Source organism: Lepidothrix coronata, unplaced genomic scaffold (assembly GCF_001604755.1).
Source record: "Lepidothrix coronata isolate B3197 unplaced genomic scaffold, Lepidothrix_coronata-1.0 Scaffold2, whole genome shotgun sequence".
Classification (NCBI taxonomy): Eukaryota; Metazoa; Chordata; class Aves; order Passeriformes; family Pipridae; genus Lepidothrix; species Lepidothrix coronata.
Genome location: NW_016690182.1, coordinates 10,901,264 through 10,915,999, shown reverse-complemented (window position 1 = coordinate 10,915,999; position 14,736 = coordinate 10,901,264). Strand labels below are relative to the sequence as shown.

The 14,736-nt window shown below is 38.6% G+C and overlaps 1 protein-coding gene across 2 annotated transcripts in view; it reads left to right on the top strand.

Moving 5' to 3' along the window:
- DACH2 (dachshund family transcription factor 2) overlaps positions 1-14,736 on the top strand; it is a 248,579-nt gene that overhangs the window by 195,383 nt on the left and 38,460 nt on the right. For both annotated transcript variants that reach the window (XM_017819636.1, XM_017819625.1), the window contains exons 6-7: positions 4,064-4,199; positions 5,769-5,849. In XM_017819636.1, coding sequence (XP_017675125.1) covers positions 4,064-4,199; positions 5,769-5,849 — 217 coding nt within the window. The remainder of the gene's footprint in view (positions 1-4,063; positions 4,200-5,768; positions 5,850-14,736) is intronic.

The following is a 14,736-nucleotide window of genomic DNA, read 5'->3' as shown; positions in this document are numbered from 1 at the left end:
AATCCTCTAGGAACTCATTAATAGATTAACATTTGGAAGAGTAATTACAGCTACATTAGAACTAAGAATAATGAAAAATAAAGGAAAATCCAGCAGCATCATTTCTCTAAATTCTTGACATAAAATGAAGATCAATGCTATAAAAAAATCAGAGGTAAGGAATTAAGGTCAAGATGATTATGTCAAAAATAGGTAAGCTGTTCATATATATTTCAAATAAAACTAGTGTGGATGCAACTGTTATGTAGTGTTTCATATTATTTGTGTGGAATACCACCTCACAGGGGATAGAAAAGGGGATATTGAGGTGAAATCAAGGATGTATCTGGAAATTGGGTGACTTGATGACTTCAGAGCCGTTAACCTAAATCACAACTAAAATTAACAATGTCAAGCTTTGTAGCTACATTTTCTGAGGCAGAGCAAGACACTGATCTTTAGTGAGACAAATATATTACCCTTCAAGAGAATTAAATACTGCAGAAGTCCTTTTACAGAATTTATGTTATAGCTCTGTAAAGGAAAGAAAAAAGATAAGATAAAGTAGGTACTATAGGTAGATAAATAGGTGAGATCTTGAGAAATGTTTTCATTTTTCATAAAATTCTCACAATATGTGCAGTTTTTATGTATAATTCATTAAATTATAACCTGGAATATGAATCTTGCAAATTTATGAATAGAAAAAATACAAATGGAGAAAATATTACTTTTTTTTAGGAATGCTTCTCTTTTACTGTGAGTTTACCTGATATGGAACCAGGCTGGGGAGAATGGAGCCATTTTCAAGAGGAAAAATAATAAAATATACAAAAAGTAGTGAGGTTGTAAAATACACAGATGACAAATAAAATGAAGTCATCAATGTGTAAAAAAAAAAAAGTTTAGGTTTGAGATTTGCAATTTTCCTATTTAAATACCGTCATTGATTTGTTACAAATACTGTTAACCCTGTGTTTGGAAAATGGTGAGGACATTATCACTTGTGTTCTCATTTGTAATAAAATAGATTAACTTGCTGTGAAATTTTAACTAGGCTGAGACACAACAGTAGCTACCTAATGAACCAGAGCACATTGCTATTAAGTAGCTAAATAGATGCATACTGATTACAGGACTGAAAAATGGAGCTGTTTACCAGCAAAAGAAGAGTCTGTTCATAGTGTTATTCATTATGGGAGGGGGAATTCAGCACCACATTTCTACACAAATGTTTAGACATAGACAATTTCTTGTTCCATGTGCAGTCTCACATGGTGATACCTCACCCTCCTTTATAGTACATATGATACAGAGAGAATTTCAGCTCCTTTGTTGCTTATAGGGAAAACTGTGTTTTCCCTATGTGTGTACATTTGTGTAACTGGTAAAACATTAGATGCCATGATCAACCAGTTCTCTTAGAAAGTGATTCACTGTGTGATTAAGAATGACATTATTGTTTGACACTTTTATTTCTGCATGAACATTTTGAACCAAGACCCTGAGTTTGAAGGCAAATTCCTCGAAGCAGAGATTGTTTTACAGGGAGAGACACTGGGAAATGCAGTTACCAGAAGGAGCTCGAATACTTTGCTTTTCCAAATCATCAGCTTTTGAATTACTCAAATAACTCCCATTTAAGATGACATATATGGCTGTTTGTGTGATATCTAAGTGTTAATTCATAGTCATATTTGTTCATAGGGTTTTTTTGCAGAACAGTTGGCATGTCCTCTCCTTGGCCATTCATTTTCATGCTTGCAATAGACAATGAAATTTACTTAAACTATGCACTCTTCTGTAAAATTAATCATTTCAAAATGATATCTTAATTGGAAATTGAGTGCTCTTTGTGGTAAAAGGAGAGGAAATAGTGCCAAAGAGGACTGTTAAACTGAAATCCAGGCAAATGAAATTACAGTAGCCTGTTAGCAGGAACCTATTTGGAAGCTATTATTTACAGGAAGCTAAAAGACATATAGGATTTATATGCTCAGGATTGCATGTATAGGATTCATCATGATTTAGGGCAATACTTCTTGGGGTAAGAATGTGACTTTTAAAAGCAATTTAGTCAGCAGCCACAGAGAAAGTCCTGTCTCTCTTTTCTGTTCATCTCAGCAGCCTCTAAACCCTCTCTTTTGGAAGCTGAGATGAAGAAAGCACAGGAGACTTTTAAGATCACCAGAATTTGAGAGCTTGTTTGTATAAACCCGTTAAGTTTTCAAAATTTGAAAAACTTGTGACTCTACATAATAGACTCATATCTATTAAGTATTAGCATTCAAAAATGCCCCAGTTAAAAGTCTCCCTTAGAGATTTGTTAGTTATTGCATGCTCATTAAATAACAGATAATGAGTGGAACTGATCCATTGAGGATTATCAGCTATGTAATAGATACGTGTTATGTGATTTTGAGGTTCAGTTGTTATTTAAGGTACAATAACTACCCTTTTAAACCCACACCCAGTGCTCAGGTGGTGTGGTTGGAATAGGGAAATGCCCTCCCAGGCTATGAGGAGGATCCAATCTCACCTTCCCTTTGTGTCACTCTCAAATCTCTCTGTAAATACAAAGGTGAGTGTGGCCTAAGGAGGTGGTTTTAATGGGTAACTGAATATTCTTGTTGATCTTGCTGCCAGTGTAATTAATGAATTGCCCCGGTATGTTCCAAACAGAAGCTTTTATATTAGATATTTCTAATGGAAAAACTATTAGAAACCACCATTCTCTTCCCAAAGCTACGTTATTGATTTAGGATACTGTCTAGCAAACTGCATAAAAAGTTCAAATACTACTGAATTTGTTTTCTAAAGCCCACAGTAAATCACCACCAAGCTGCCAGATTGCACTTTCCTTATGAAACATCTCTAGAACGGGTTAGAAAGGAGGAAAAATGGCAAAGTTCTTTTGAGACAACTTTCTCAGATTACACTGAAATGGTGATTTTTAATGAGGTGGGGGCAAGAAGATCTCCCTTATTTAGTAAAAGAAAGTAATACTTCAGTTCTGAGTTTCCACAAGGAGTAGTTGGTTGTGAGGGATGGGGCAGTTTCTGGAGTTCTGTGAATTCGACCATCTCCTCGTTCATGTCTGTCCCTTGGAACTGCACATTCAAGGACTTGTAACAGAGGTTTAAAACACAGAAGGGATCCTAAGATAAAAATATCTGGAGTATCTCAGGCCAGAAGATTCTCATTTTTTGTTGGTCCTGGGAACAGGAATGAATGGTACTGTAATTTTTAACTAATTCAGAAAAACTATATATGTGGAAACAGAGTTGGAAGGGATCTCAAGTGCTCTTACAGTCTCTTGCCTTAAGACAGGATGAATTATTACTTATACCACACTTGCTTAACCTGTTCCTAAAGATTTTTACTGATGAAAATTCCATGGCATCTTCAGATAATTTACCAGTATAGATACACAGAACTGCAGAATTTCATTTTGCTCTTTTTAAAAAAAATTTCTTGTCCTTTTTTTTCTCCCTACGTCAAGTGCTATGTATATTTAAATTAGAGGTTAGTATCAAAGTTTCATGTACAAATACACAGACAAGAATTTGCAAGCACACTCTTACTTTGGTTACCCAGTGGTGCTTTTCATGCAAAATTGAAGTTCTTACCAGTGCCTCAGCTTTTATCATTTGTCTGGGTGCTACCCTGGGAAGGTATTGATATAATTTATTTAGATAGAGATTCTAGTGACTTTACAAATTTGACTGCATTTTAGTGACAGTTTAACACAACTCTGAGTTGTTCATTTGAAATGTGACTCATATATGCCAATGTTACTACCTGTAGATCAAAAGTAGCTTGTGAAGGCAATATGAAAGAATATTTTGTATGTTCTTATGTGTGAAAAAGTTAGAAAATAAAAAGTTACCAACTAAAAGAAAAGGTGGCAAAAATGATTAGCAAGCTCAGACACAGGTAACTGTGCATCTCTTTAAGATGTGAGTTCTGTTCACCGCTGATCTCAGAAAGACCGTTTGTTGTTGTTATTTTAAGCCAACTTCGTTTTTTTTCACTTAAGTCCATGAATTGAATGGCACAGACCTTGTTTTGTTTGTGTTTGAAGGAAAGGATCCAGGACAGCCCCTCTCCAGCCCCGTCCCTGGAGGACAGCCAGCGCCCCGGGAGCCACCCGTCCTCCCACCAGAGCAGCAGCGTGTCCAGCTCCCCGTCCCAGCTGGACAACACCCCCGACAGAATTGGTCAGTGCCCTGCAGCTCACACTCCTCACAGGATGCTCAGGAAAGCACCCCCTTGCTAAAAAAATAGCCAGCAAGTGCATCACTGTAGTTTGTTTCATTAAGTTCATGGCTATGCAAAGCCCAGCCCCTCACATTCCTCCTGTGCCAGTCTCCACCCATGCCCAGCAGGCATCACTGTGGCACAACCAGCTCCTCTGCCGTGCCTGGGTGAGACAGCGCTGCTGAAGGCACCTGGAATTCAAAAAGAGCAAGATATCTTTTTCTTCATATGGATGTGAGGAAAGTCACAGATTATATGATGACCTTCTCCTTCCAAAAACCTCCCTGTGCCCACACGTTCCCTCATCGCCCCGAGGCTGAGGGCTTTCTGATTTTTTGGTGTCTCCAGCGCAGCTTTCACAGCCTGTGCACTATCAAAATGCCATTTAAAATGCTAATTCAGTCTAGAGGAAGTTTAGATCCTATTCTTGGTGCTTCCAAGAGGGATCTAGGGCAAGTCAATTAATGTCTCTTCACGTCAGTTTGTGTCAACACCGTTTTCTTCTCAGGGCCTGGAGCCCATGCAGGCATTGCTGAGCTAGATGTAAACTGCACAAACAGTCCATGTAAGTCAGTGCAGACTTCACTCCTGTCCAGTAACCACTCAGCTGCTCCCTGGGATTTTGCAGTTCTGACTCTGGTCCCTGCAGCAGCACCACAGCACAGCTGGCTCTACACAGAGTGGCCAGTGGAACCTGAATTCTTTGCCTAAAAACGTGCACACACAGGGTAGAGACTAGAAAGTAGATTCTCCTCAGCTTTTTCAAATCTAAAATAGTGCTGGAAGTACACAGGACAAGATGTAACTTCCTGTTGCAGCAGTGAAAAAGGGACTTTTGGTGTCTCTGTGTCAAGGTTTAGTGCTCACTGTTGTAAAGATAAGTATACATACTTTCTAGCAATATAAATACACAAGTTTTTACTTTTGCAACTGAAAAAAAAGCTTTCCCTAAAATATGGTGATGAAATTTGTGACAAGTGTCCTCACTGGAATAACTCTAAAGTCTGTCATTGGTTGATTGCAGAGAAGGAAGTGTTTTAGTCAAATTAAGAACAAAGAAAATAGGAATCTTGAAATTATAAACCTCACACCTCTCACTGATCCTGCACATATTAAATAAAGAATTTCCTTGAGCATGACAGTGTATTGGGTTTTTACTGTTACCTGTCAATTTGGGGTACAGTCTGTCAGTTGGTGGATTTTATTAATCTTGTTGCTTTATAAGTAATTATTAATACTTAAATCCTTAAATGTATTTTTGCCCAAATGGTTTCTATGAAAGTACTTTTGTAATCAGTTAATTTGAGCATTTAATAAGAAATTACATTCCTCTCAGTAGTAAGTTGGGTTCTGTCTTGGTATCTTTGTTTAATCCACTTGAGCAGATTTGCTTTTGCTGCGTATTTTACTTGGCTCCAAGTGTTAAAATACCAAAACACTGACCAAGAGGAAATACAATTTAATATTTTCCTTTCTCTAACAGTTTTACACTGACAGTGTTATGTAACTGTGCCCTCTGATTCTTGTAGCTATGCTGACCAACAACAGGGAAGGAGAACTCATTGACCAAGAAACTGGGACCAGCCTAAAAAAAGTACAAAAGGAGAAAGGTAAAATTACAGACTGTTTTCCATCTCGGGCATTTAATTGCCCTTATTACGTGTTTTATTCCTTTTTCTAGTATTCTGCATATGCAATGACATTATATTATTAATTTAAGAGAACTAAGTGCCTAATTGCAATGAATAATGTATCCAGTGAATTTACATGAAAGTGTGAGCAATCAGAACTTCTCTGTTTATATAATATGAGGGTAATACTTTGCTGGTCTTTTGGCTCAATTATTTAAGAAGTTCCTAGCAAATATTTGATTAGTCACATGGTATTGTTTGTTTGCTTCCAGAGGGTGTGTGTGCAGAGTGTTCTAATGCTGTGGGTGAGGGAAAAAAGCCATTTTTTGTGTCTAATAATATTATATTAACTCTCAAGTGGGAGGTAGGAAGGGAAAAAGTGATGTTTGGCCTGTAGGGATTGTCTGTAGGCAGGGATGTGTCTCCTCTGCTGGTTCTCTCTGCAGTCATTGTTGGGTACTGAAGAAGGTGGATACTCAGGTGTGAGCAGAAGCAGCAGCTGTTTTGTTTCCTTGTAAATATAATAAAAAAAAATCAATCCTGTTAATAATGACAGGTTCATTCTGGCATTATGTACAGAAAGCGCCAGGCAAAATGTGTGCCTGCAAAAAAAAAAAAGGAGATGGGATATAGTTAAAGAAATAAAGGAGAACTGAAGGTAAGTGAATTCTGGATCAATACTACAGTGAGATACACTGAGGGAGATATGGAGGTTTTAGAGTGAAAAAGATGTAAAGGAAAAGAAAGAAAAGAAAGAGGAGGCAAAATAATCTAAATGTACTTGTAAGTCTGCTGCGAATGTTCATACTTATCATTTTATCATAAATGAAAACAAACTGATTTATATTATAGTTGAGGTAATTTTCATTTATTTTCAGAGAAGAATAAAAAGGCAGGTACAGACAATTTTATGAGCTATTCAGAAGAGAATTTGGAGGCTTTACGTGCCCTGTGGTTCCAGAGTTATATAAAATTATTTGAGGAGCTTCATGATTTTGTACAGCAGCTCTGTTCCTTAAGAGATCTGTGTCTGATCCAGTCTTGGGTAGGAAGACTCTGAAACTTCCTCCTTATATTTTGTATTTTCACACTCAACTCTCCTTGAAGGCAGAAGAAGCTGTTTTCTATTCACTGGTTTCTCTGGGCATTTAAGCACTTTCCTTATGAACCCCAAAAGAGCCCTTTTGTTCCATTCTGAGATAATTTTCTTTCTGAATCATCATGCTTAAATCCTTCCCTCTTGACTCCTGTTGACATTTATGGACCAGCACCAGAGGTTACAGTTAACAGCCATACCTTCACTCCTAAGACTTAAAAATTACATTTCTGTGGTAATTACACAGTGAGTATTTAATCTAAATCTGAAAGTGCAGTTGATTTTAATTTTGTTGAACTGTGCCTGGTTTCTTGCCACATGTTCAGTCATTTTTCAGCGAAACAATTCAATATCCTGTGGGGTTCAAAGATGCAAATCGTGTAGTTATTGGTAGTAGCAGTTCTGCCACTCAGGATGGATGAAGGAAGGCACAGTTTTAAGAATCTGAAAATATAATTCAGAAATCCTCAAAAGCATGAAAATAATTGAACCCCCAGCACCTGTGATCCCAATTCCCAGGCTCCTGAGATCACTGAGTATTCTTGTAACATGGATAAAATCACAAAGATCTGATGCTGACAATTTGTGTACCATAAATCACCTTAAGATTGAAGTTGTATAGGTTTATTCATTTCCTGATCTACATTTTTGCATAGTGTTACCTTTCTTTAATTGATTAGATACTGGGAATTACATCTTTATACATGTGTTAGTTCTGCATGCACTTAGGGCATATTTTCGGGATTAATTTAGTGTTCAGAGACTCACCTGCGTCAGAAAAAAGGGCTTCAAAATCACAAGATGTGTTAGAGTATGTTTAAGGATAGAATAAAGTTTCTGCTTTTCTGCTTGGTCTGCACAGGTCGAGAAATTATTTATTTTTGTCAAGTAAAGATGTGATTTTCAAATAATCCCACAGCTCCAGAACCTGAACCTTTTCGTGGTGTTCTAGTGGGAAAAATGCTGAAATTTTAAAGGCACCAATAGTGTATATCCAGCAATTCCAAGCTGATTTTGCATTTGGCAGTGTGGCAGACCTGTATTGCTGTAGGAATCTCTGTTTTACAGGATATGGGCACCCAGTAACTGAAGGAGATGCACGAGTAGGACAGTCAGAAGTCAGCTCTGAAAGTCCCCAGCCAGTGTGTGCTGGGCCCTTCTGTCACCCCACACCACTGGGGTTATTCCTCAAGGATTTGTCTGACTCCTGTATAGATTCCTTGTTCCCAGTACTATTATTATTCTCTCGTGGGTTATTATTTTGGGCTCTGGTGCTCCTCAGTTATGTTGAATTGTAGAGTCAGATGTGGACAGTCACTGAAGAGTGTGATCTGTGCTGCCCTGCTCTGCAAAAAATATACCTGTAATTTGTATACAGAGCAAGCTTTGTTTTTCCAAACCTGCCATTACTTTTACTAAGGCAAAATACATTTACCATGGAAAAGATTTTCAAAGTTATTAAGAAGGAATGTAGTTAAAATAAAAGTATCAACATTTATTAAGTATGACAAGTAAGCGGTTTATACAACCGTGGCAAACATATGTTTTCACATCTGTTTTGAGTAATATCATCATGATTTTAAAAATGATTTATAGCTCTGCAGGCCATAAAATGCCAGCTTTGCTGTAAGTTGCAAGTTTTCAAACAACAAAGAAATTATTGAAGGCATATATTGAACATGTTTTTGTATTATACACCTTGACATAACTTTAGAAAGCTAAGCTCTCTGTAACAATTAAGGTAGCAACAATTGAAAATTAAGTAACTGCAATTTATCAGCAGCACTACCCTTGTGAAATCTTAGCATAAAAAATGATAAAGATTGTAGTGATTATAGACAAATACTGTGATATCCCTCAGGATACTCAGTTTTTGTTTTCCATGTCCCATTTTGAGTGATCTCGGCACCAGACAAAAATGTGCCACTTTGTTCTCATCAAATAATTTCAAGGTAATTAGGGCTGAAGAGAATATGCCTTAACAACAGTTCTTCTTTAAAAAACAGCTCATGTGAGGCTGTTCCAATTGTGTTGATCTGTTTGCACATGTTGGTGGGGCAGAATTCCTAGAATTGGTGGCTGTCTGGGTGTAGAGGGGTTAGAACCCAATTACAGCCCATACCTTTAAGCTTTTTGAAGGAGAAATGTCATTAAGTCTTAATTACTCTGCATCCTTTCACCGTCTTTCTAGGAAATATGGTCAGGGTTAACATTAGAGGACAACAAAGTCAAACATCTTTGTAAGTTTGCAGTTGTTTTGTTTGGGCTTTTGATATAAAAATTACTTTTATGACATACCATACTATATTTTTGTGAAATTATGTCACACCAGCATTTTGCCTGTGCATCCTTGTTGAAGTGTGAATGAAAACCATATAAAGAGTAATCTGCACTTTATTTTGGAATCACTAGTGCAAGGAAACAGTTACAAAATCCCCCCCCCAGAACGTAGCCCCACGTTTTACCTGCACAGTTACTCACAGAAACTGCATTTTAAATTCATCTGCTTCAGTATATATCCTGGAAAAAATCTGTGTTGTATGGGAAAGGATTGTGTTTGACACAGCCCTGTGTAGGCTTTACGGAAACCTCCATATAAATTCTGGCATTAGGAAGGTGAAATGAGCCAGAAAAGAATTTGGCCATGCCTTCCAGCTGGATTTAGATGCTGGTACAATTATTCTGTTTGACTGCATGACAAGAAATATTTCAGACTGGAGCAGTAAAAGGCACTGGCCCAGCTCTTGCCACAGTGAAATCAATGGGGATGTTCATGGTGTCTCCAATGGGAACAGTTTAGCCAAAGTCTGATCCTTTGAAACCTGCTCCCCCAACTAATACTGCTGGTTATCCAGACGTGGACAACGTGGTCACGTGGATGTTTGGGTGCTGTGCTCCACCCTAAGCAAAGCAGAGTAAAGTTTCATAGGAAAATGTCATTAATGACCCACTGTTCAAGCAGTGTTTGAGTAGAAATAAAGATTATATTTGCAGAGAAAGTGACTTGCTCTGCATTTCCCAGCGATGATGTCCCCTCCTTTAGTCCAGTTATCTGCATCTCCAGACGACAAATCCAGGCTCCAGGGCTGTCCCATGTTTCAGTAGATTGTAGTTCCCAACCTCTGCATCTGGCAGCTCTCCCTTCCCTGTTTATTACAGAACACCTTTCCCTTTATTGCTTCAAGGAGAGGGGAATTTTGCATCATTGCTGTCAGCTGAGTGAAATATTTTCAGCTGGCCATAGACTACGGTAATGAAAGAATAACGGGATTTATTTATTGTATTTCATTAGCGGAAAAGAGGTTTTATGCTGTTTAAATTAAGCATTGCCAAAGGACCGGGTTACTCAGGATGTGAGGGGAGGGGAACGAGCAGGTGCAGAACACCTGAAACAGCACCAGGCCCTGTGGAGGGGGCTGTGCTCCAGAGAGAGGACTTTCCCAACAATTAATCTGAAAGCATCCAGATGGAGAGGGAAAGGAGTAAGGAAGGGAACAAGGAGCTCAGAGCTGTACCAAGCAACTCTATGCAAAGTGTGCGATAGGTGCCAACACTTCAAATGCTCCGCAGGCTGTTCCCTTGACGTATCAATTCTTGCATGCTAAAGATATAATGAGAAAAAGGCAACTTTTTTCACAAATGTGTTCATGAGTCTCCTCTTGACATATATAAAAAACTCCCAAAACTAGAAGTGAAGTTCTGATTCATTCTGTTGTATGTTGGAGACCCCGGGGTCGTTTCATCAGCAGTGGATGCAATAATACACAAGTTTAAGGGTTGCAAGGGTTTCTTTTTCCTAAAACCTTAAGTGACATACACAGTGGAAATGAGAATAATTCAGAGATATTTTTACATTTTCTATCCACTGATAATACTGAAGTATAAGAAGTCGAGTGCTCTGTTTGGGGTAAAGGTATTTTCCACAACTTTTTTTGTTGTTAAATTTAACCTACAAGTGAACTGACAACTGTTAGAATGGTGGCCTAAGAGTAATTTGATCTTTTGTCAGTCAAAAAAAAAACAAACACCCAAACCCGTGAAAGCAAGGCAAACTCTATTAACATTTAGAGTCACAAAATGTAAATAGATGTTGAAGGTAAAGCTTTAATTTTTAAAGTGTCTAGACTCATATAAATATGATTGTGTGCATAACCATTGCTGAAAGGTTTATAAATATGAGGGCAATTAGGCAAGAGATGTTAGTGAAGTACTCCAAGGTCACACCTTTTACATTAGGGTTATATTAGATCTTTATTTGCAGAATTATTTTATGAATGCATCTTTTCTGAAGAGTAAAATACCTGCTTCATAGTTATCTTGGCAGATGGACCAAGGCAGTTTCTTACATTGATATATAATTTATTAATATGTTTTATGTAGTAGATTTCAGTCATGTATTGCTTTCTAAACACTACATATTACGAGTCTGTATAAACATGGTGAAAAATCAAATTTTCTTTACTGAAAAGGCTTTGGACAAAATTTTTTAGTAAGGTTATTCATGTAATTGTGTGGAGTAAAATAGGAAAATAAGAGGGAATTAAGTAGCCACTCTCCAAAGTCAGGCTGTTGCTTCTGAGTTACCATTCCCACTTTTCCTCCAATGCTGTAATTTTTTTTTATTTAAGTCCATCTTACTGAGCTATATCAGATTTGAAAAGCATAAGAAGAGAGAAAAATTGCTGATTGGCACCCAGTGACCTAAGAAAGGTTTTGGATTAGGCCCAGGAACCTTTCCCTAAGAGTTAGTACTGATATTAAAGCTGACCCTTTGAATTCCCTGCTTGTTGATGCCTCTGTTGCAAAGTCATTAACCTGAGACCTGCAGTTGGTGACATTCTTAATGTCTGTGAGTTATTTAATAAACTTGCCTTCAGTCCTCATTATGAGCAGTAAGATCTGAAAAATATGCATCCTGAGAGGTTGCTGAATGTTTTTCTCATGTTACAGAAATCCTGGAGATCGTGGGGAATGCGCTGACAGCGCTTCAGCCTCCCCTGCCTGTGCTCTGAGAAGCACCAAACCTGCTCCTGGGAAACTTTGCTCATGTGTTTGTGTGTCCAAACCATGCCTACACATAGGGAAGGAGGAGGTTTTTCTGTGTTTGAACCCATCCAATAAACAGACTGTCACCACTTGAAGTGTTTTTTTGTACAGGCAGTGAGTGTTACTGGAAAACCATGTCATTTTTAACAAGGACACCAAAAACTGCCCTCAGACACTTCTTCACTAGGAAACTGCTTAAGTCAGCCATTTCTGCTTTCCAAACGGGTGTTTGTTATAGGAAACAACATTTTTGGCCTGTCTCATGCATTTGGTTTAAACCAAAGCAAGTGAACAGGTAAAACTTTAAATTAGCATCAAAACTTATAAATTGGTTATTTGGAAAGTTTGGTGGTATTTCTGACCAAGGAAGACCTTCAGGAAACTCACAGAAGCTGCACTTCATAAAACACAATTGTCTTTCCTAAGGTTTACTAACAGTGAGCTAGGCTTTAGAGTTAGCTAGGCTTTAGAGTTTGTCCCCTTGCCCACAGCTGGATGTTCCAGATCAGTGAAACACAGTGCTCATGGTTGTGACAGCAGCGTGTGCTCCTGCTGTTGAGGAGCAAATCCAGCGCTGGTGGATAGTATTTTGTGTAGCATTTTTTTTGTATTCAGGACTTTTTACTAGGTTGATCTTGAATATCTAAGATCACTCTGTGGACTGTGTCTTCCTCTGGTGTAATAGTCACCTAAAAGTGACAGTTAAGGGTGCTCTCTTCCCTGTTGAAGAGCATTTGCTGCCCAGAGGCTTCTAGGGACTGGAAGGTTAAGACAATACCATATATTAAAGTGCATCTCTAAAGTGTTTATATATGTGCTGCCTTAACAAATAGTGCTGATAATAAAAAGTAAAAAATCCTTAGTGGACATAGAAGGGGGTGAACTAACCTCAAACTGGAAACAGAAAATTATTATCCCCTGGGAATAGATGTGTAGTCATGAGACCAGAATAAGTGTGCTCTTCATTACATTTCAGACACTGTGTTGAATTCCATCAATAAAGTTACCTGATTTCTTGTTAGCAGACCTGAGACGACCCATATGCTGATCTCAGAAGCCACCGGGGCTGCAGAACAGGGAAATCAGGTTTCATGTTTGATTGTTGGGGCAGAGGACACCCCTACAGCACTTTGTGCTGTGCATGGTATTTATTTTCTACAGCCACAGTCGTTCCTGGGGAGGGACAGTTCTGGCAGGATGTTTTTCACGTTACCAGCTGTACTTTGGAAATTCGTCATTGTACCTGAAAGAGTGGGAGCCCCCAGTTGTAATCAATCAGTATCACTGGAACTATTTTAAAAGAAGCACTTTATTTTGAAGAAAAATGGCCCGTTTCCAGTTCTTTCCATGATTTTTTTTTTTTTTGGCTCTAGACTCTGTTTAAGTTTTTCTAGCCTGTGTTCAAGTTTTTTTTCTATTCATGTTATTAGTGACAGGATAAGGGGGAATGGCTTTAAACTGAAGGAGGGCAGGGTTAGATTGGATATTGGGAAGAAATTCTTGCCTGTGAGGGTGGGGAGGCCCTGGCACAGGTTGCCCAGGGGAGCTGTGGCTGCCCCATCCCTGGAAGTGTCCAAGGCCAAGTTGGACAGGGCTTGGAGCAACCTGGGCTGGTGGAAGGTGTCCCTGCCCATGGCAGAGGGTGGAACTGGATGGGTTTTAAGGTCCCTTCTAACCCAAACCATCCCATGATTCTATGAAATACAATGAGAATAACAAGGAGGACATAATCCTTTTTACACAAATGGAAGTATTTTATCAGTGCCTGTGTGAGCCAAATGGTCAGTGCTGGGAAGAGCCCACAGGAGAGGCTGCCTGGGTCATCCTTGCACCAGACTGGGAGGAGAATGCTTACATTTGCTGAAGATTCCCAGCTCTGAATATCCTTCTTGTGTCAGGTACTCTAGGATTGATAAAAAAGATGGAAGGAGAGACACTTGTGAGTTCTGAAATTGGATGAAAGTACAAAGCTAGAGAGACAGTGATTATCCCAATACAAAATTCCCCAGCACACTTCTCTGGTCATGCTTGGCCATTTCACGTTGGTCTCAAAATACCAACTATTTTTTTCTTTTATTTTGTAGTCTGTATGACAGTAGTTTCCCAAGCAGATTTTTCTTCTAGTTGACAGAATATGACAGGCTATAACAAGTAGTTTAATAAATAAAATCCTGCTTCCAGGTGTATTCTGAGATGTTATAATCTATAAAACATGGTATAGTTTTGAATCTCTCTCTTCTACCCGTCACTGGGACTGCTGTGTGATATTTTGATAGCTTGACTTGGCTTGTGTGAATTTGCTGACATATCCCTTGGCTTATTCGGGTGTGTGTTGTCAGGGAGGGGATACAGAGCTGTAAAAATTTTCGTGACAGTTCAGTGGAGAACCTCTCCTGGTGTGGTGGAAGATGCCTTTTTGATGTAGAATATGTTGGATGATGGAGCATCTCTGGTAGATGGCTGAGCTGGAGCAGAAAACGGAATATGTGTGTGCGCACGTGCCTACTCACACAGGTCATGAAATAGGAACTGCTCAGAAAATAATGTGCTATTTATGCATCTGCCACCTCTGGAGACTTTTTAGATGCTGTCAATTAGGAGACTGGCCTGTATTTGTTATTGTTGCCTTGTTTTTTTGTTGGTTTTAAAACCTAGAAAGTGATTGTAATGAAGGTGCCCTCCAGGCAAAAGTGTGGAGAAATTCACATATTAAAGGAGGAGTCG